This window comes from Corvus brachyrhynchos, unplaced genomic scaffold (genome assembly GCF_000691975.1).
Source record: "Corvus brachyrhynchos isolate BGI_N302 unplaced genomic scaffold, ASM69197v1 scaffold11, whole genome shotgun sequence".
NCBI lineage: Eukaryota > Metazoa > Chordata > Aves > Passeriformes > Corvidae > Corvus > Corvus brachyrhynchos.
The window spans coordinates 3,452,236-3,475,665 of record NW_008236965.1 but is presented as its reverse complement, the minus strand read 5'-3'; the positions used below and the strand labels follow the sequence as shown (position 1 = coordinate 3,475,665).

The 23,430-nt window shown below is 40.1% G+C and overlaps 1 protein-coding gene across 6 annotated transcripts in view; it reads right to left on the bottom strand.

Moving 5' to 3' along the window:
* The window catches only part of SMPX (small muscle protein, X-linked), a 40,266-nt gene that overhangs the window by 4,503 nt on the left and 12,333 nt on the right, over positions 1-23,430 (bottom strand). For 3 of the 6 annotated variants that reach the window (XM_017728429.1, XM_008629243.2, XM_017728432.1), the window contains exon 4: positions 22,753-22,906. In XM_017728429.1, the coding sequence (XP_017583918.1) occupies positions 22,766-22,906 (141 nt within the window). In that variant the 3' untranslated portion in view covers positions 22,753-22,765. Of the gene's footprint in view, positions 1-13,187; positions 13,267-14,044; positions 14,881-16,928; positions 17,546-22,752; positions 22,907-23,430 lie in introns of those variants that run through there. The other 3 variants (XR_001860053.1, XM_017728430.1, XM_017728431.1) reach the window with 3 other exon arrangements.

Here is a 23,430-nt window from a genome sequence, read left to right as displayed (position 1 = left end):
ATGCAACTTCAAAAATAAATGCAAATAAAGGAATGAATTGCAAAATCTCACTATTTTTTTTTCTTTTTCAAAATTACAGTTTTTAATGCTGCATCTCCCTTTTAATTTCTGAAAACACCCAACTGGTTAACAGCAAGCAGATAAAAGATTTATTCTTAAAAAAGCACTAGTAATTCCAATTGCCAGTGTTTTCTGTTCTTGTAGAGTATGATAGCTGGAGGAAGAAGAAATATTAAATCCATCCAGATTTTGGCTGTATCTCCATATACGAAATAAAATGACCCCATTTGGTGCTAATATTATAAAACTAAAGACCATGCATGAATCACCTAGGCACTAAATAAATTTATTTTCATTATTTCAATGGTTTCTAGCCCTATATATTTAACCCCAAAATTCTGCTAAGGCATCGTCTTCTATAAGAAGTAACTTTACACAGGAGAAAACAGACATTAGCACTTCAAGGAAGATCAGTGATTATAGCAAGTGCACCAAGGTTCAGTAAATGCCTCCCACTCAACAAGCTTCCAAAGTGAACGACCACATGATGTTTATTCCTCACCAGAACCCATTTATAGATCTCTTACTCACCACTATCTCAGTCATAAATGCAACCCTCAAAAAGAGGCAGCAAGGAGCACTCTATTTGGGAGCAGACAGAGAATTTGCAGTTGGAGAACCAGCCCTTGTCTTCACAATACTGTTTAGCCAGGCTGTGGATCATGATTTAAGTCAACTACACTCTAAGGATTCCAAACTACTGAAAGTGTTCATTGCATACCATGTGAATTGCACATGGACAACAGGTATGTCTGCTTGAAGAAAATTCTGCACCATTTGGAAAAACTGATAAAAAGGGTTAAAAAATGCCCCTTCAAAAATGCAAGTGGTAAATGAAGGTAATGACTTCTTACGGAATTAGGAGACCCAGGAAAGAGTTTTGTTCCCATGATGTCATTTAAAAGACATCTGGCCATTCCCAGCAAATAGCACACTGGGAATGAAAAGGGTATCAGTTACAGTAAGGTAAGAAGGGGACAGAGGTCATGAATGTCTGTCAGTCTGGAGCAGAATTAGTCTGGAATTACAAACACACTCCTCTACAGAAGGAAAAACCTGGGCAAGAGGTAAATCCAGGGACATGTCTTCTTTGATTGCTCTAGTGAATTGTCAATGTGAAATAAAGCCAGACTATCTCCTTAGACTCTCTAATTCTCATGCACATCTGGTAAAAGCCTTGACCTTTGGGAGACAGTAACCTGGAGTGCCAGTGGATCTGCTTTAATTCCTCTCCTCTCACTTCCCTTTGATGGGCAGCACTTGCTACGACCAGCTTCTCCCATGCAACTACTTTAATATTTATATCATATCGGGATCACTGTCCACACAGATGCCAGAGGAAGCAGTAGGAAGTCAAATGTGCCCCAGGTTAACATATTAATGCTATGATGGGATGCCAGAGAGATGTTTTAAGTTGCAAAGGGGAGGGAGTTCATCCCTTGACTCCTTTCCAATGATATCTGGTTGACTAGATGAAAGATCCTACTTTAAATTAAACTATTCTTTCCTGCATGGTTTTTTACAAATTATTTCCACACATTTGTTATATTTCTGTCAGGATAATGAGAACAACTCTCATAGAGCTGAGTATATATCATATGTCTGTTAAAATAAGTTTTCTCTCATTTATATTTTCTGGGCATTGTCCCTGTGAAATACTGGAAAGATTAACATTTATGCCTTTTTTTTTTTAATTATTTTTTTAACTCTGGGTGTTTTTTTTTTTTTTTTGCACTTTTCCTACAGTCAATATAAATGTGTAAGAAAGCAGCTGAAAATGGAAATGTAGATTGCACATGCACATACACATACATGCAAGGTTTCAAAACCAAAAGAAAAAGGTCAGAATTTTTATTCCTTCAATTTGTCTGATAAAGAATGCTAGGCAAAAAATATTTTCCAACAAAATGCAAAAAGAATCTTTTTAATTTCAAGCTTTGCCATCTTCACTATGAAGAAATTATTGAAAGCCAAATGCTCCTATTGACATATATATGTTCTTTCTCTAATTTATATCTTAGTTCAGACAGTGTGACATGGAGAGTGAAGGGCAGTTTTGACCCTTTCACTATTTGCAGCTCAGTAGTGCACACACAAAGGAGCTGCAGCCGACTGCTGTGTAACAGCAGGTCTAGACAGACACAATAGACCCTTTTATATAAGACAAGAAAAATCAGGTGGAAACATTCCTTGTGTTTCAAAATTTATCAAAATTTCTTGTTACCTACACTGACACAAAGCTTTGTCAGCAAAGGAACTTGCAAAAGAGACACAATTCCATTCAGTGGTTCTGAAATGACAGTTGTCAAATAGAAGTCTTTCAGATCAACATGAATTCTAAATTTTTGTTCTCTGGAAGACCTAATGTCCATAAAGTCATGACATTTTTCATGTGTTATATTGCCTTTTTTTGATAGGGGAACCCAGATGCTGATGATCCACATGTATGTGGTTCCTGACAGTCCAAGATGTTGCGATAAGTAGCAGTTTCAAAAGTGAAAAAAACCCCTCAGATATCAGTATTTCCAGTGAAAAATTAACAAATATCCCTACATCTTGACTAGTACTAATTCAAGAGGTTTGGGATTTGTAGTGTATTACAAACACTACAACCTCTAGAGCATGGAAATGTGTTCTGAACTTTTAGATCTCTTTAGCCTTATTGGTTATAAATTTACTCGTGTTTGGGCATCTCTTGGCTGAGATCAGAAAGCTGCCTAAAATATTATGCTGTGCTGCCAGTTATCACTTACATGAAGTAGAACCTCAATGAGCATGGATTTTCTTAGCTTATGGATTCACTACAAACGCTGATATAAATACATTGTCTATAAAGATAAAAAACAACAGTTTCCTAAAGCTGGAGAAGCATATCTTGAAGTTTATCATATCTGAGTAGTTCATAATTTTAAAGGACTGATTATGCAGAGCACTTTGAAATGTTATTACAAAGAAAACCCTATATAAATTCTGGTATACCTTCTGTTATTGGTGTTACTACTTCTGCAATGACTTTTTCTGGAGTTACCCTTAATATTTTCTCTCCATAGCGTACAGGTTTTAAAGCACAGTGGCTGTAAGAGATGCTTACCTCACATTAAATTCAAGTTTTCATTTCAATTTTTTGGTTTTCATTAACATTTTCACTACAAATTCTCATAACTTAAAGTGTCACCCCTATAAAAAGATTTTGCAGACCCATCTTCAGTTGCTTTGGGATTGTATGAGGTTATTTGTGATTCATAATGGCTAGCAAAGCTTAAGCAGCATATACCATATGCTGTGATTAAAGTTGTTGATAAGGAGCTGCAGAGGCTCTTTCTACCTCTGTTAATGAGAACTATGCTGCAGCACTTTCTGCCTTTTAAATTAGTGTCTTCTGAAGAGAAAAAAAAAGCTTTCCCTCTCTAGCACTCTAGTAAGGTCTGCCAAGTCCATGCAGGTGTGTGCCTATAATTGTTATTCTTTGCAATTATTTATCAGTATAGGGAAAAGAATGTTCTCTGAGTTTATGTTAAGTGGTTCTTATTCACCTGTACAATTTCTTCTTTCAAAAGGGTTTGATTTCCAGTGTAGGCCTCACTCAAGAGCTTGATCCCCATTGGAAGGTATCATCCAGACCATATTAGCAGGCACACCCAAATAGTGTGTTCATGAATCCAAGTGACTTAAACAGCTTAAGCAGCAAAAAATTTATGTCGCTGACATTAGAGAGGGATTTCTTGGTCAGTTTAGTTGTACTTCATTTTCATTCCCCATAACAGCAGACACTGAAACTTCAGGAATTATCGTTGTAGCAAATTCATCAGTAAGGAAGCCAAAGCCTAATGTCTGACCCTGCAAAGTGTTTATTACCTCCTTTGAGGTGCAACAAATCCTATTGATTTCTCCAACGATAACCAAAACCACTCAGCTGCTTGCAGGCACAGGGTGGAAAATAGCCAGTAGCAATGCACCTGGGTGGTGGTGTAGCATGAAAAAGAAAAGAAATTGCTCGGAGCCCTTATGGATTGGTAATTGTGATGTCTACAAGATAAAGCTCTATACAGAAGGGACCAGAAAAAGCACTTATTACAAGTAAAATAATGATTGGTAAAATATTCAGTACAGGAAAAAAAATACCAAACCAAACAATAAAAATATTAAAAGAGGAAGTCAAAAAAAGCTGTGACATTTAAAACAATGGGACATCTTTCTTGTACTGAGTGGTGATGCAATATGAAATGCACCCTCTGAGATTTAATTGCATGACTGGGGTTTCTCAGCCAGGGTATGTCTCTGAAAACAAAGTTCCCAGCTAGGAGAAAATGTATATGGTGGTGAGTGCTCTTGCTGCAGAGGCTCCCTGCAGTCAGGACTTGGCAGCCACCACAGAGATGGCTTGAGGAAAATGCCTCAGAGGTGTCTGCAGCTAAAGTACAAAGGCAAGAACATGATTATTGGTATTGAGCTCTCTAACCTGGATTAAATATTATTATACAGCTAAGCTACAGAATTCCTGGATTACTTCAAAAGTGACTTGTGAGTGTGGGGGCCACAGCCTTCAGGCTGGATAGGGAAGGAACCCACCAGAAGCATTACAGCTCCAAAAAGCCAAACCCTCTCATGTCCCATGAAGGGCAGCACAATCAGGAGGACCAAAGCCATTTTGCACCTCTCAAACCCTTGCTGCCTGCTCTCGGGGCAGCCCCACTCACTCCAGTGGAAGCCTCAGCCCACCAGCCCTGCACATGCCTTGGCCAGGCACTCAGCACACAGAGACCCAACAGCAGGAGCTGTGCCTGGCAGCGAAGGAGGAGTTTGGTGAGGCATCTCCCAGCCTTGTAAATCCTCACTCAGTAACTTGGACTGTAAAATTTCATAATGATCTTAATGGCTCATGTCTGCACCAGACCCATAGCATCAAGGGTTTGAAGCTGCTGAACAACAGCTGTTGGAAGTACTTAGAAATGTTATTTGGGGTGGACAGGGAGCTGGAAATCTAACAAATCAAAGCTTCTTGACAAAAGCGCCTAATTTAGTTTAAAAATTTGGATTCATTCTCAGGAAATTGAAAATCCACAGATATTCTGTGCTTTTCTGGGAAAACTCAGGCCACCTAGGTTTGTTTTTCTAGAAAAATATTCAATTTGGGGAGGCTGAAATTTGGAGAAAGATGATGTTATTTTTACTGACATTTTTATGGTAGGGTAAAGACTCTTCCAGGTGAATCCTTTTGTCAGTCCTATTGTAGTCCCTCAAACAGTGCAATAAAAGCCATTGTAGGGGTGGGCTATCACCCTCAAGATTGTGCTGCCTCGTGCCATATGAACTCTAAAATGCACAGCTGTGCTACATAATCAAATTATGAACAATGATTTTCAAGTTGTTTTGCACAAAAGAGATTCTGGAGGAAGGCACTGGCCTTGGACTTCTTTTATGCTGGCACTTCATTTGTGATGGCTCTCCAATCAAATATTAAAGATTTACCCTAAATTATGTACGAGACATTCTCACAAATCCGAATGCAACATATCACACAGCAAAATGCTGCTGCTGGAAAGGCTCTATGATTTCACACCTGAATGCTCATGTCTTTTGCTATTGTCATGCTGGCTGCCACTTAAAACTCCTGATAAGCTGGCATTTTCTCCAGAGACACATGCCTCATGCTAAGCAACACTGCTTGGTGTCTGCATGGTTTTCACATACAGAGAAGGGTTTAAAAACTATTTGTTTTATTTGTGTTATTGTATTTTTTAAATTAAAAAATGGTAAGCAAAAGATTAAGAAATTTTATTTTGTGTAGATGGTAGAGCTGCAGGGATGAAGACCCTGAAAGTGAAATATTTGGCATGCTGCTGATTCCTATGGAGTCCCTCACTAATGGCATTTCTAAAGTGCCATTGATCTTTGTTGACAGCTGACTTTTGTGGAGTCAATGGCTTTTTCCTTTTCAAAAAAATTGAGGAACTTAAAAAGCACATATTAAAATAATATTGAGTTGATAAATGACTCACATAAGCATCAGTTAATCAGTCAAGACTGAACACGCCTAATAGTGGTTATTCATATTCAAATATTAAGATATCAATACCAAGTTTTCTTTCCCCTATACTTAAAGTGAGGTAGGCTACTTCAGAAACTTACTGGTATTTAGAAAAGGTGATTCAGCATTCCTGTGCATTGTTTTGTAACTACCCACAATTTGTAGAGATGAGATGGTATGAGGGAAATTGTTATGAATCATAAAATTCAGGCAACACAATATAAGGCAGACTGTACAGTATGTTAATTCATGTGCAATGACTAACATATAAACACTCACCCTTAGCTTCCATACTGCCTGATTTTTCACTTCCTATCAGACTTTAATATTGTCTGAAGATTTTTATTTCATTACCCGTAAGAATTCACATATTGTCCAGGATCCTAGCTCTGCCATTCATTTTTTATTGCAAATACTTTCCATTTTCAAGCAACTTTAATGGTTGAGGAGAAAGATCTAAGCACTGGGTGTTGACTGGTTAGACTTTCAAAAGCCATGTGTTCAAACTTTGGCAAGGCAGACAGTTGCCTTATGTTTGTCCCTGAAAAAAAAGCACAGTTAATGTTGATTTTAGAAATGACTACTTAAAAAAAAAATGTTTTATGAAACAAAATCTGATCATGTGTATCCTGAAGGTGATTGATTTTTGGGGTTGTTTGTATATGCTTACTTCGGGATTAAAATTATATATATATTTATATCATGGCTTTTTATGAATTTCAAGTTCCAGGACAATGAAATTGGAAGCAAACAGCATCTTGGTGTACTGCAAACACACCCTTTCTTCCTTCCATGAAGCAAAAGGGTGAAATGACAAGAGAATTATCAGGTTGGATAATTTCTGGAGAAAAAGTCGAGTTTGCTTGATTTGTTGCTTGAGAGTTGGCATGGGCTGAGGCTGCTGAAATTTATTTAAAACGCAATGAGATTTTGTACCTTAGAGTATGCCAAGAGTCAAAATGGTCCAACATTTTTCTCATGGAACATTTCTCCACTGGGAAAGTTTTGTGCTTTGAAAATGTAACTTTTTATAGAAACATTTTGCTTTCAGCTATTCTCCTGATGCATCATGAGCATTGAGCATGACTGATCTGGCCAGTTTTTTATCCCAGCAGCTGCCCAGGAGGCTGGTGCTGCTCTTCGACTTCGGGGGCTTCACAGGGTCAACACCTTCAGATCTGACAGACTCAATAACCCTAATCCCTGCTCAACATTCCTAACACTCAGAAGTTGCTGAAGAGAGCTTCTCAAATCAGTGGAGAAATATCATAATTTTTAAAACTGTGTATTATGGCTTAACCCCAGCTATTCCTGCTCCTTTATGGTTCAGCTGAGGGCAGGGCCCAAATCTGCAGTACAACATAAAATTGGCATTCACAAACTGGTTCCACAGCCTCTGCCTCATCTCAGCCTCCTGCTGCATTGATCTGCACCTTCATTCCGGTGTGTGATGCCAAACACTTCAATGCTGCCCTTCAAGATGCGTTTTGACAACTACAAGCTCTAAAAATGATACTGTATACCCAGTTTCCCCCAGACTCAAAGACTGGCCCATAAGAAGTGAAAAGTTATTTTTATGAATGGGCCAAGCCCCATGCAGATGCTAAGCAGTACTCACAGTATAACAATAATGATAACAATAATAATAAAACCCTCTTTGGCCCACAGTGATTTCTAGTACACAATAAGACACAATTCATGGCACAAAAATTTGAGACAAAGGGGGGGATAGGTAAATGACAACTCAGTTATACTGGGTCTAATAAGCAGCAGACTTACAATAGGAGCTGCTTGACTGCTGACACACAGCAATGACTATTATTTTATGCAGCAGGCCTCCTGAGCCCTCCCAGGGCAGTATTTCGAAAGCATTTAGCTGATTAAACATGCAAGCCCCTAGGAGTGAGGCACTTAGCGTTTCCTTGGGAAGCTGAGGAGATACCTAATTGCAGGTTTACAGAGCTCAAAGTACTTTAGAAGCTTGCCCTCTAGTTTCCCTTAAGAGTTACTGCCACAATACAGTATTTACTGATATGTTTTGACTGGGATTTATCTCAGTGTAACAATTATTTCCCCCTTTTTTCCACCCAAAAAAAAAAAAAATTCCCAAATGCAGATCCTACCAACAATCAACAGTGTAAATAAACTAGATTCACCATTAACCCTTTGGGCAATGTTCTGTACTAAATCATTATATTAATAGAGTTGACAAAACCACAATTCATTTGAAAACTAGTGCTTGGAAAAAAAACAGTCTTTATTAATGGCAAACCCAGAAGCACAAGAAGACAAACGACTGTCAGAAAAGAGTCTTTTGCATTTTTAGTACTTCAGATTGCTGAAGCAGCTGAAGGACACACTGTTCCTTTGCATTACTATTGAGAAGAGGCTGGGGGAAGTAAAACAACCACATTTCTGTGGTAGCCAGGGAAACACAGAAGGGCAGCAGCACAACCTACCTGCTTCTGCTGTTGGAGTTAAAGGGAAAAATGCAGCAGTGTAACCTCTACAGGCCCTTTTTGAACAGAGGGCTGCTGCCCCTTGATCCACCACCCTGGGGAGGAGGGACCGTCCCCTGCTGCTGCCTGATGTGCTCCCCCTTTAAAACAAAACTGCAATTAAAGTTACAAAGAGAATTGTCCCACTTCACTTCAGAAGCTTCTTTGTGCTAAACACCGGCGAGGGCTTTATCAGGATCTGTGTTTGTTTGGAAGCCTTAGCAAAGGGACATAGCTCTGTTCTAATTTCTGCTCTTTCAGGACTTTTCTGGGATATCATGGGTGCTTGGACAGTTTGAAGCTCTGTGAGAGCAACACACACTGTTGTGTGTTGCTCTGCTACTGAAAGACAAGATGTGCCCAGAGATCCCAGTCAGCTGAAGTGACATTTAGTGGTCCTTGCTGGGCTGTGAAGGCAGGGGAGGTTACTACTTCTCAGCCATGAGGCTGGTGTGCAGCCAGGTGGCTCCTCAGTGCAGCTCCACTGCAGGAACAAGGATGGGCAGCATGGTGGTGTTGGGGCTGGGACCAGCCAAGTGCTGCCAAACCTGAAGCAATCCCTATCCCTAAGCTCTCTCAGACTGATTTCTTTGCTCTCAAGGCATTAGCAGAAAGCTCTGTGATCTTGAAGACAGTGAGAAGAGGCTCCTCTCCAAGAAAGAAAACAGGAATCTCATCTATCTCTATTTGGGCAGCACTATCCAATTTATTCATCATGAATTCTGCCTCTTCTGCCACCTTACCCAGTCTGTACTGCAAATAACCCACATTTGACTCTCTGTTCCAGTTACAGTTTCTAAAAATGCTGCTTTCTCCTGGTCATATGGCTTTTTCTCACAGAATTCATAATGTATGAGTGAGTGTTGTTCCATATAAATATAGTGTACATCTGATATGCCTACAGATAACATCACAGCACAACTGAACTGTGATTAATTGTGGTACTAATCATCCACCTCTTTTCTTTCAATATAACTCTGGCACGTGCAATAAAAAGAGAGAGCCTGAAACAATGGTCACACCCCTGCATATACACTCACAGATGAGACAGAAGCTGGCTATGGTTTTATTTTCAATACATTTAAATTGAGACTTAGTGGTCTCTGTGCACTCTGCAAATACTTTTCCTGAAATTCTTAGCACTTTGTATCAAGCAAAATATATTGAAAAAATATAGCAAATGGGAGGAAAAGGAAAGGGTGGTAAGAAAATGGTTGCCTACTCAAAACCCAACACAGTTTTTCCATAACCCATATTTTCCATAACCCACATTCTCTGGAGCCTCTTCTGCATATTTAAGTCTCATCCTAGGTTTTATGGCCCCTTTGCTATGGAAAAGTGAGAGTTCTTAATTAGCTTGGGAAATTTGACAGCCGTCTTGCACCTAACCCAGAGGATCTCCTCAGAGATGGAAAAGCATGAAGCCAAGATATCATATACAGGCTGCTAATTTGACATGTTACTGACTGCATTAGAAAACTGTGTATTCTGACATCTGGTCCCTGCAGGATATGCTTAATTCTTCACATTATCTCGCTTCTTCAAAGCTACTGCAGGTAGTAGGGCAGTTTGTCCATTGACAAATAGCTTAACATTTGATACATAAATCTACAATACACATGTAGTTCTTTCACATCAGTAGCCTATATATATGCATATATATATATATGCACATATATGTTGTGTTTGTAGGATTTTGTCATTTATTTGAGTTTCAAACGTAAGTCCATCTTTTGCCAAGGAATAGACAGGTTTCTTCAAAACATAAATGGAAGTGTTACAACATGTTGTCTGTACTGTTAATACTTGATTTGCAATCTGTGGCAGGTGAGCATTTAGAAATGAGTTATTAGGATTGACTGGAAGACATATGGGAGAACTAAACATTCTCAAGGCACCATGCTTCAAAACACAAAATTATTTTTTGACTAAAAAAATTGAAAAGAAATACGTTTCCACAGAGAAATAGAAGGGAAAGGTGAGAGAAATCACCTGTTGTTAAAAAACAGGCACCAGAGACCAATTATATTTTGTTTTTGAATTTGCACAGCCGTGATCTACAGTTTCTGTGGAAAAGATTTATTTTGCTCAGCTGGGCAGAAAGGCTCCTCCCGGATCCCGTGTGCAGCAGCTCCTGCTGGAGCACTCACACAGCTGTACCAGCACAGGTGCTGGATCTGACTGCAGAGAGACACAGAGCCCCATTCACTCTTAGCAGTGAGCAATATGAAACTTGAAGATTCAAATTTGGAGTATGATTTTGAGATGCGCTTAAGTGATTTATGAGCACAGTTCCCACTGAGTGGCCTTGGGGCTGAGCTCCTTACCTCTGGAGGACAGCCCCAGCAATTTGGATGCCTAAGGTGCAAATGGGATGCAGGTACTTAAATCCAAAATTGTGGTCCTCAAAATCATGATCCAACTACACCATAATCTCAAACTGTGCTCATGCCCATCTAAATTACCTGAGTTTCAACTACCTGCTCATCTGAGTACCCAGGAGATGTGTAAACCTGAGCAGCACCCAGAAGCTTGGTGAATTTCCACAGAGACTTTCCTCCTCAGCACCTACGTAATTGCACCAGACTTTGTACAAAAACACAGCAGCAGCCACCCTGGTTTCTTTCAAATTACAGCTTGAGGAGACTGTTGCTACACAAATTAGCCTTTAGACATGGTACACAGCAATCCACAGGCTAAGGCACATGGAAGCAAGTTTCCTTATTGCCAGTTGAGCTCCACATTGCTAAGCTGCCATCAGGCTCACTTGTCTACAGATTAATTTTAATTCATTTCTGCACAGCAGCCGAGCTTTAGCTAAAAGTCTAGAAAGGGCCCCCCTGCCAAGGTAGTCTGCAGTCTCCAAGGAAGCAAGAATTGTGGGTTTTAATCCTTTTGAGGCAAAGAAGGACCTGACCTGCTTTATTCATGCTTCCTGGCTGGGTATGTGTGATAATCACTGAGCCAAGGCAGAAGGGAGGGCCTACCAGCACATCCCTTCTCTTGCATGTTTGCAAATTTTTTTACTTGCTTTTAAAAAAGTTGGAGCATATCTGGAGGAGACAGTTCACACTGTAAATCCAGGGTGATGGGAAATGTCTCCTGGATTCACTGAGGACATTGCTGAAGCCCCAGGGGAAAAAATCTGATTGTTTTCAATTTTTTTCCGTTAGCTATGTCTAAACAGCTCTCCACACAAGCCTCACCATGCTGCTTGCAGAAGTGTCTCGAGGATTCTTAACAGCATATGCAAAACCATCTTCTTGAGATGACAGAAGTGTGGGTTTCTGCAGGGCAGAAAGTTTCTTAAGGGACCTGTGTGATCAGAGACCAGAGACTATGGGTGAGACAGGACTCTGCCTCCATTTTCCTCTCTCTATAGTCTTTACAGCCAATTTCCTCTTGGGAGGAACCAGGACTTGTCCCTGAGCAATGCTAGAGCACCCTGGCAGGGGAGGACAATGCTGGCCTTCATCCATCCCCTGGGATACAGAAATCAAGGCAGAAGGCAGTGCCATAGTATGGACCAGCTCTTCTCCACTCCTGCCTGCCTGCCCTCAGGGTCTGAGGCACTTCAGCTCCCCTCTTTAGTGATGAAGCCAGCCAGCCACTAGGTGTTTACAGAAGCTGGAGTTCAGGCAGTTGTTCCCTCTGATAAGAGGATCACCTCCATGGCAAAGGGGGGCACTGGGAGACATGGAGATGAAGTGTCCCTCTGAGGCAGATGAGATCACAGCAGTGAAATGTGTTGTTCTGCCATCCTTGGTGGCTAACTGGAGCTGCCTACATCACTGCTCAACAAGGATCTGGTCCCTGTGCTGTTCATAAAATTCCAGACACTGCTGAGGGATGTGAAGGAATGCTCCATTGGCTCAAGGTACTCTGATGCCATTGCACATGATTTTCACACCATGAGCTTGCCTTGATGAAAATGTTAAAGATGCCAAAAATCTCACTGCAGATGGAGACCCAAGGACTTGATTTTGCTGCATGATGGTCAATCTTTAGCTCAAAAATGAGGCTTTTAGCCCCAGGTCAGCACAAGCTTCTCTAAAAACCAGCCTCCACTCCCCTCTATGGTGTCTATTAAAGAAAGGCATTGAAGAAGTTGGAGGTGATCGCTCTATTTGTCATCCTGCCTTAGGGAAACAGGGTTTTTAAATTTCATCCAAACTGCAATAACTTCACACTTTGACATGGCCCAGCAAGCGACTGCTTGTCAACTGAGCTGTGATGTTCAGCCAGGTTTAACACAGGTTTGGCCAGGTTCTTGTTCTCTACACACATAAGGCAGAACATGAACACGGTTTGTGACAGACTTTGAAGCATTCACAAGCTCAACAGTGGCTCAGGTGTTGTCTACTAATGTGTTAAGCTGTAGTAGCTGGAGACAGACAACACTTAGCTGCAGAGTTAATTTGCCCCAGAGTAATTATTCACATACATGATAGCATATCTATTCTGTGCCGGAATAAAAATTTTAAAAGCATATAAAAAGCGGAAAGGGATGCAATACTACATTATTGCCTGATTCATTACTTTTTAATGAAGGGCTTAAACTAAAAAAAGGGTACACGTGTGATATACCCATCTGGACTCACTTTGCTTTCAGCAAAATGGACTGAAAAATTGAAAATAAGCCTCTTGTCTTCACAGAGAGATCTCTTCTGGTCTTGAGAACTAAAAGAGAGAAATACTATATATTTTTCCAAAATAAATGCTTCCATTCAAAGCCTGAAGAGACAGATAAATTCAAATATTTTCGGACAAAACCACAAAACCAAGGAAACCGAGAAATTCAAAATTAAAAGGTTTGAGATCCTTCATTAAGTATTTAATGGCAGAGGACATACTCTACCCTGTCTTTAACAATCTTTGGAAAGGATACCGCACTCAAGAGCAGCGTGATTTGTAAACACAGAAAAACTGAAGGTGTTCTTTTCTCTGTATTCTGCCTATTTCAGCTCAAATATTTGGTTTCAAGTCTTCAGATATGCATTTTCTTCCATTTCAGTACATACTTTGTGCTGGTTTCATCTTCTATATAAAGGCAGAACATTTCAAAGCTTTGAAACAGCAATATCCAGTTGTCATCATCCTTACCTCAGAATAGGAGCAGTTTGGCTTTGGGGGAAGCTTTTTGTTCTCTGCTGTTTCCTCAGTAAAAACAATTTCTCTCCCTTTGTGCACAGCAGCATTTCTGCTGCCACGGCTGCGGAAGGCACTGCCAGGGCAGCGGGCACGGCCCCGCTTCTCCTGGGGTTCATTTGCTGGGACGCAGGGCAAGCACGACCAGCGCCCTCTCCTTCCCTGAGTGCATTCACAGCCACAGCCATTATTTGCTCCGAGATTGCTTTTCTGTGCCCTGAAAGGCTCTGCGAGTTCACGTAGGAGTAACAGCAATTTTAAGACAAGGTGTGCTCCAAGGCAACAAATGAGAACAAAGACTCAGGAGAGCTAAAAGCTGAAGGACTCAATTTATTTTTTTATCCATTGAATAACTGAATTATTAAATTAAAAGCAATGCTACATCAACTTTACCAAGGTGGGGGAGTAAGTTCTGAACACCAAGACTGAGGGATTTATTATGCTTTTATGGAATCCATGTCTGTACATGTACCTCAGTCATTTGTGGTCAGAAACAAATACAGCCATACTGCTATAACCAGTAAACAGCAGGACAGAAAACCAGGCATTACACTTGTTCTCAAGTTGAAGTAAAGGTTAGTTCAGCTGAGTCCCCTTTCAGCTAACTACAACCTGCAGCAAATCAAACTTGTAAACTTTTGACCAACACTGAAAGTAAAACTAATACATATTTCTGCAGGAAAATGATAATTTCTGCTGTGTCCTTTGTCTTCTTAATACCTGGAAATACAGTGTATTTGAGACCACTGTGGCAAATCAAAGGAGAATTAGGAGGTTAAAACAGCAGCAGATAGTGACAGCAAAACCCAACAACATTGGAAGCTTGGTATGTCCTCAGTAGTGTTGCCGATGGGGCAATGGATGTTGGGATCAGTGCCATGGTGAGCTCCACCTACACATGATGTTCTACCCACATACAGTGAGCTCAAACACTACAAAATGCTATTCTCAGGAGGAATTTGCAAACAAGCGTGAAACACAGGTAGCCTTGGCACTAAAAGAGCTACATTTTCAAAAGAAGGCACACCAGGAGCAATTTGGTGGCTGAAGAAGGTGTAATCCTGAGTATAAAGCACGGCTTTTGACACTTGTAGATGGCCTGCTCCTGGACAGGGGTCACAAGGCTCATGCCACATTGAGCCAGTTCTGCAAGAGATGACAAAGTACAGTGATGCAGTAATTTATGTGGTTTTTGAGCACAAGGCTGTGAGAACATAATTAGGTAGTCTTCTATCAAATGAATTGAATAAAAACTATAAAACAAAATGATGAGGCACTAAATTTAGAAGAAAATTCATTTGATTATCACATCAGAGCTGCGATATTTCAGATCATACTGTCAGCTTAATTGGCTAGAATTTATGTAGATTTCACAAAACTATCTGAGCTGTTACTAACATGGGAAGTCACACTTCATGTATTCCAAAGCAGTTAGCCTTTTCACTCTGACGTAGCACTTGAAAACCTTGTGCTGAACACATTTTGAACTGTATAAAGTTGGAATGACTGGAATTGCTTATTATTTTGTGTTTCCGGTGATGTCTGTCATGACAGTGTCTGATTGCTCCAGGCATACCTAACACTGGCAGGACAGTTCCCAGGGACAGAGAAACAGCATCGCTCTCGTCTCACTGGTGACTCTCTGACAGTGATCAATATGATCTTGTTCCTGCTCTCCAGCTTCCAATGCAGACAGTTCCCTCATTACAGTTAGTTCTGCATGGATTTATATGCGTATGACTTGGGATAGGTGTCTTTTAAGTCACAGGACCTTCTCCTAAATTCTTGGACCCGCTCACACAGCAAATAACTGAAGTTTTAGGGATTCCTGATACCCTGTTTTGACATTTCACAGAGGAGTACATTTCAGTGGTACTTGTTCGATGCTGCACTTTATGCGCTAACTCTTAAAACATCTAGCACAGATAAGCAAGAAAAAGCCTGTTGACTGTATTCCATCTTCACACTTCACTGATCCCTCCACATCCATTATCTCCAGGAGGCATTCTGCCTTTCTGTGCTTGTTTTGAGGGATGTCACCCCAGAAATTGCATCTAACTCAGGCAATTGAGTGTAAAGTTTAGTTTTTATGAAACTCTGTTATGAACAACACCAATGGAAAGAGAGGGGTTACTTTACAAAAGAGCCTAACAAAAGTTCAGGACTAAGTAATCAACAGAATAACCACAGGGAAGCAGTTATTAAATATCAGTGACATTTTTTTGCTTTAATGAAAATATTCAGCTTTCAAACAAAATTCTTGGACCTTTCTTCCAGAAATGGTTCTCACTTGAGAACGGAGCAGAGATTTGTGGGTCCACATTGCTAGCATTGGAAGTACTTTGTTACTTTAAGGACATTAATGTTTCAAAGGGAGAGGCTCAATGAAGACATTTCTCCTGTCTGTGTGTAGAGGCCTGTTCATCTCCACGTCTGCAAACTCTCTTGTGTATGGTGTAGATAGATAAGTAGCATGCTCGTCTTCTAAAAACTAGGAGAGACTTCTTCAAGTTATTACTTTGTGTTTGTCTCTTCAGTAATAAAAAACCAGCTCTGCTTAAACATACAGTTTGGAAATAAAATACTTTTTTCCCCCATATTTTTGTTTTGAAAAAATACAAGCATTTGTTCTTGTAGTTTGCTTTGAAGCAAAATATTTTCTGATTCTTCAGTGTTTGTTTTGAAGTTATTAGTCAGTTTTCTAAACCACAAAGCATAATCTTTTCCTAACTAGTTTATGTAGAAGCATTTGTGGTTTATAAGAATATGCCCTGTTCTTTACTTGGGAAAATTAACATCCTAACACATACCTCCAAGCTTTCTTAGGCAATTAGAAAGCAGACTCTCTCCAGTCTGTTCTCCTCTGTCTCTTCCACTATTCAACTAGAGAATAAGAAGGAAATCTCTCCTTGAGTTGCAAAGGTCTGAGGAATGACGTGCTGGGGCTTACCACTGCATTGTGTCGGGGGTAGAGACTTGATTCAGGACAGACAGCAGCAGGCCATGTTAGACACAATTGTGCTGGGTTTGGCTGGCGTGGAGTTAATTTTCTTCCCAGTGGCTGGTATGGGGCTAAATGTTGGATTTATGCTGAACACAGGATTGATAGTACAGAGATGTTTTTGTTACTGCTGAGCGGGGCTTACACAGAGCCAAGGCCTTTTCTGCTTTTTGTACTGCCATGCTGCTGAGGGGGCTGGGGGTCCATGGGAGGTCGGGAGGAGACACAGCTGGGACAGGTCACCTTAATTGTCCAAAGGGACATTCCAGACCATGGGTCATCATCCTCAGTATATAGTGCAGGGAAGAAGGAGTAAGAGAAGATGTTTGGATTGATGGTGTTGTCTTCCCCAGTCACTGATACGTGCGATGGGGCCCTGCTCTCCTGGGATGACTGAACTCCTGCCTGCCCTTGGGAAGCAATGAATTAATTCCTGGTTTTGCTTTGCTTGTGTGCATGGCCTTTGCTTTACCTATTAAACTGTTTTTATCTCAGCCCACGATTTCTCTCACTTTTATCCTTCCAACTCTCTTCCCTCCAACACTGGTAGGGGAGTGAGCCAGTGCCTGTGTGGTACTTGGTGGCTGGCTGGGGTTAAACATGACAACTAAATTTTTTCTTCTGATGACAGAAACTCTGGGAAACAAAAACATGAATAACTTTTTTTTCTTGCTTGAGGAGGTAACAGAATTACAAAGGTTCCTCTGATACTAAATTATGTCCTGGATATTCCATTTTTCTCTTTGAAAATAAATTTCTGGCTCTTCTGTTTTAAAGTCTGAAAGCACATCATAAGTAGACTCAAAAAACCTGGAAGGCAAACCAAAAGAACTTTAAATATACTATTAAAAAAATCCTACAAGCCTTCAACTACCTAGTTTCTTAGGACAATTTTACAAGAAGAAGGGACCTGAAAAAATTGATGGCTGGCCATGAAATCCTTGAGTGCTGCTGGTCTGGGAGTTCTGAATCAAAGACAGCAGGATGGTAGGAAACCATAGATAGAAGAAGACAAGAAGCACTTTGAAATTAACACAGGCCACACAGTGAGTATGTTGGGGGACGTCCAGTCACTGGGCATCACTGAGAAGAGTCTGGCTCTGTCCTCTTGCACTCTGCCTTTAGGTACTTGTGCACACCGAGGAGATCCCCCCATGATTCCTCTGACTTTGGCAGCAGAGTCCTGCAGAAATTCTTGATGCACATACTCCTTCTTCACCCCACAGTTCCCACTCCAGGAGATCTTATCTCCTGACCTACCTCAGCATCCTCTGGATGCAGGATTCCCTTCTCTCACACAAGTTCTGGCTGCTGGGACTCAATCAAATGAACACACTTTCCTAAAATTGCAGTGCTCTTTAAAGAGCTCACAGCACGTCAGAGTTCCTCTAGCAAGCACTGTTGTGTTTCTGGAGAAAAAAGCAGTAACCTTGCTTGTAACTGTACTGAAGTTTAACTGTACACCCCTGATCCATGTGAGCACAGGAATGAGATGCAAACACTAAACTGTGTGTCAGAGCAGGGACAGCAGGAGAGGTAAATGGCTGCTGTTAACTGAGGTGCAGCTTAAGACCAGTATATAGCAGGAAACTGTAATTAAATCCTCAGCACTCAGTGGGCAAAGTTATAATGTGCATTTTTAGCCTGGGGTATTTGACAAATTTTTTATGTAAATAATTAATAGCAATACCAAGGAACATCTTGTGTATATGGATATAAGAGCTTTATTCCCCAAGGCACTTCTGTTAGGGTTTTTTTCCCCTTTTTCTCTCTTCCCCGAGTGATGCCAATCTCAGAGGCTGCTCTGCTGACAGGATTTCCCATTTTAGGCAGGGCAGAATTCCCTGCATAATGCAAAGGCTAAGCTGCCCTAGGAAGTTTTGACAGTTCTTCAGCCTTCAAAATACAGTTCCCTTGCTTCTGTAAACTGACAAGAGAACTACCTTCTGCAATCAAACCACCCTCCCCAGCAGAGCTCCAAGACAACAGTTTTTCTACAAGTACTGCATCAGATGGTGAGAAACCATCTCATTGACATTGTGATGGGGACCCTGACCCTTCAGGATGGGGATGGGGATCCTGATCCCTTTCTCCAAACACAACCAGAACACAGTGCTGGGAGTGCTGCCCCTATGTTTCGTAACTTGAAGACAGTAAATTTCCTTTTTTGCCTTCTGAGAAATTCTTCTACTAAGAAAGTCTCCTTCAAGAGGAAAGGACAAGACCACTTTAGCTGAAGGTTTAGGTCCTCCAAAACCAAAGTCCAGCATTCAGACTCCATGGCCCTTCACTGTAAAAAGATTTGTTACACAGCCTTCCACACTTCAGGACACAAAACATGAAGGGATACAGAATGAAGAATGAGCATGAAGTAACTGGCTGCCATCATCTATATTCCCTGGTGAAAGGCCAGTTTGTGCTCAGGCCCATTTTCAGGTACAATCACCATACTAGTTATCACAGGAGATACCACAACAATCAGCGATATATCTCAGCCACAGCAGGCTTAATTTGTCACAAACTAAATGTTTCCTACCATTACTTATTCAATAGGGCATGTATTTTTAGTGTGTGGTATTTTGTTACTATTTTGCATATGCTTCACTCCTGCGCATGCAGAAATATGCAGATGTGAAGGGAGCAGGAAAAAAATTGTAGATGGAGAAAGGGGAAATAAATCATAACTCACATTGTATATTAAAACTAGCTGCATCTAACACATCATCTACAGGTGTGGAAGAAAAGAATCCTTATGACAAGAGAGTATGCTAATTATCTAATTACAGATGATAGACCAGATCCCCATCAGGGGATGACTACAGGAATATTTTAACTTAGGAGCACTTGATGACCTTCAGTGGATCCAGCTTCATGACATCTCTCTAATTACATTCCTCCCACAAACTGTTACACTCACATCTATGATCTTAGCAAGTCTATTCATATTTCCTATTCTGGCGAAGAGCAAGACCAAAGATATTTAACAGGAGTTACTCTAAAGTGCAAATTATGTAGGAATGGGTTTGCAAATAATGAACCAACCTACTGCTTTGCAGCTTTCTTATTTTTGCTGCTGGGTTTGCATGCTGTTAAACTGAGCAAGAAAACGGATCAAAATTAAAACACAATTAATCATGTTAGCTTGCAATTTACTGAAACTAACCATGAAATGTGACAATACAGGAGGTAAAGTTGGAAATAACTGCTGTGGATGTAAAAGCTTTGATATTTTTGACATGTTAAAGTGCACTTTTGATATTTTTTATTGTATCATATTATAGGATCACAGAATAATGGAAATTATCCGGAGTATTTAGAGTTATTCTAACTGTTTCAAGTAGGTATTTCCTACAGAGTACCACAAGAAAGACAAAAATAATATCAAAGAGAAATCCCTCAATAGTGAACATCTGAGAAGATTATAGTACTGATGTAGGAGAGAATTAATTTCTTAACTGTGAAAACCAAAGAACACCCTCATCTATCAGTACACACTCTGCACAGGCAAATTCTATTGACCAGTCAGTTCACCATTCTTTTGAGATCATCACATCCAAAGGATGATCTGTAATCCCTTCCTGTAGATGGAGCAAAGTATCAGGCACATGTGAGGGTGAATTTCTTGCAGACTAAGATAATCTTCACAGGATTTGCATGACCAGTCATAAACCAGCTCTTTGACTATATCACATTTTACACAAGGCTGCAGGCCACGACTGAAACACCGGAACTGATGAATGTCCTCTTCTAGGGGACAGTCATTAGATTTAGTATAATTCAAGGCTGCTGGATGTGGCATGTGATTAATTTACATTTCAATTTTATGTGGAATTCATGCACATGCTTAGTTCTGCACATCCAAACCCAAACTCCCGGGCTCCAATGAGTACTGTACCTGCAAGTCTTGTAGAAACTGTTTTCAGATATGGCCTGTGACTGCACTACTCAAAAACTGGAAATCTGTATCACTGTCAGAACCTGAGAGAGACGGAAATGACTTCATAATAACCTCACTGCTTTCGAGATGCCCTTTGCTGACCTTTCTGTAGAAAATTTTTCTTTAGAGTGAACATCTGAGCATGCCCTAAATGTTTCTGTCAGATTCTCAGTAAGGTAATTAAAAAAACCTTTTAAATGTTAAAAATAGCGATCATTAGAGAATAAATATGGGGTTAAATTTATGTTGAAATAGCTCTTACAAGAAAAAGCCTCTTTAAAGGCTCACATTAAAAATTCATATTTCTCTGGGCAGTGCTTTAGTGAAATGAATAAAATCTTTCATTTTACAAAATGTTATTTTTCCCCCCCCCAAGTTTCCTGAAGAGAAAGACTCCATTGCTTCTTTTAAAATATCAGGAACATTATGACACAGCAGGGTAAAAGCAAGAAAAAACTAAATGCTCTTTCCTTCCAAATGGTGTATTTATGCTGTACATAAAAAATAAGTTAATGATGCAGTGTGCACTGGGGCAATTCACTCAAATTATATGCCATTTCTTTTAGGATTCCTGGTCTTTAGCACTTCTGCATTTCCAGAACCCCTTTGTATTGCTTTCTGTTTTCCTCTGTTCTTCATTTATGTTTCTATGCAGTAAATTCCAGATTATTTTCTCCTGCTCAATTTAACTCCTCTGCCTCTCTTCAGGATAAAAAGGATTTATCAGTCAATATGCAGAACTAGCAATTCAGGTGACGACTATGTGACACAACTATCTTTTTCTTACTGTAGCCAGGGTGGGTTTTTTTTTTTGTATTGAAACTTCTCTGTACATCTGAGTTTTCATTGTAATTGCCTGATGCATCTTTACTGACTCAGGCTTTTCAAAGGAAATCAGAGGATAATTTCATGGACAGAAATTATCATTAATTTCTTTAAGGTTCAGAATGTAGAACAACAGAGGCTTATGGGTCTTATTTGAAATCAGATGTAAATTATTCTGAAGTTGGCACTGAAGTGCTGAATATTTCCTTTTAAATAAAATGATAGAATCATAGAATGGTTTGGGTTGGAAGAGATCTTTAAAGGTCATCTAGTCCAACCCCTCTGCAATGAGCAGGAACATCTTCCACTAGACCAGGTCGCTCAGAGCCTCATCCAGCCTGATCTTCATTGTTTACAGGTATGTGGCATTTACCACCTCTGGGCAACCTGGTCCAGTGTTTCATCATCCTCATTGTAAAAAACTTCTTCCTTATATTTAGTCTAATGTCCTCAAGTTTAAAACCATTACTCATTATCCTATGACAACAAGACCTACTATAAATTCTGTCTCCATCTTTTCTATAAGCCCTCTTTAGGTACTGAAAGGCCACAGTGAAGTCAGCCCAGAGCCTTCTCTTCTCCAGGCTGAACAACCTCGCTCTGTCTTTCATAAAGAGATGCTCCTGCCCTGTGATCACCTTTGAGACCCTCCTCTGGATTCACTCCAACAGGTCCATGTCCTTCCTGTGCTGGACTACAGCAAGTCCTTGGGTGCCACAAATAGCATTGAGTATGTTTGCGTGATCACATACATGGAACCATTAGCATATCAATTTTGAATTACATAAATTAATATCAAATAACTAATGTTCCAAAGGAGCTTTCTAAAAAAAATTCTGACTTACTTGTCCATTGCTGCAATAAATTTATTTGCACTGTAAATCATTCATTTGTAGTTAGATTGTAAAAGTACAAGTCCTGTATTTTGCAAAACTGAAACTTGTGCTTAAGAAGCAATAGGTTATTTTAAGGTGGCTTCGATATTCCAAATACACTGAATTCCTAATATGCTGAATAGACTACTTGTTAGGCTGGTTGATGGGTGCCATATATCATTGGATATAGTCTCCAACATGATCAATGTTTGAAATAACAGAAAATCCCAAGGATTATGACTTCTTGTATTTTGTCTTTGAATTATGGGGTGCAACTCCAGGTCCATTGAAGTAATTGAAAAGCCATCTTTTTACTTAGAGAGGTTTCTGGATCAGCCTACTACTCCTAGAGCCATGCAAAGAATCTCTCTTTCACTCACCTGCTTCTTCCAGCTACTGTTCAGCTTTGGGGACATATTTCAGCTCACTCTTTATGTTCTGAATCTCTGACAAGTTGACAGCAGGACCTGGAAGTTTCTTAGCTCCTGGGAGGCGTTTCTTCTCTTTCTCCTCCTCTGTTGAAGCAGGAACATTCTGCACAAAAGGACACAGTGACCTTCCTGCTGCAACAGCAATCTCTTGAACATGAGCATAGATCAGTTATTTGAAAAACAGGAAAGGATGTTTTTATACTAAAGGCATTCCCAGTGGAAATTGGGGTGGAGGCAGGAAGAAATAAGTTATTTTGGTTTTTTTTGTCTAAAATGTCTAAAAACATTCTCAAAAGAATAGAAGATGCTCAGTTGTAGAGGAATGTGGATAAGAATGGGTAAGAATTTACAGAGCCAGACCATTAGCAGAAAATAACTGACTGGAGAATTAAAGGCAACTCCAAGTCCTTCATATTTTAGATGACAAAAAAGTAGAACCATTTTTATCATCTAATTCCTTTGAGAGTTTCACAGTTGCCAGACAGTTGGAGAGGAAAACCATTATGCATGTCTGCAGCTCTAGGGAAGAGCTATGATAGTAGGTTATGTACCCCAAAAGCTCCATGCAAGATCAACATGAGTTGAAATTTAACTTTTCATGACCTCAGTTGCAAGACCAGAAGGGTT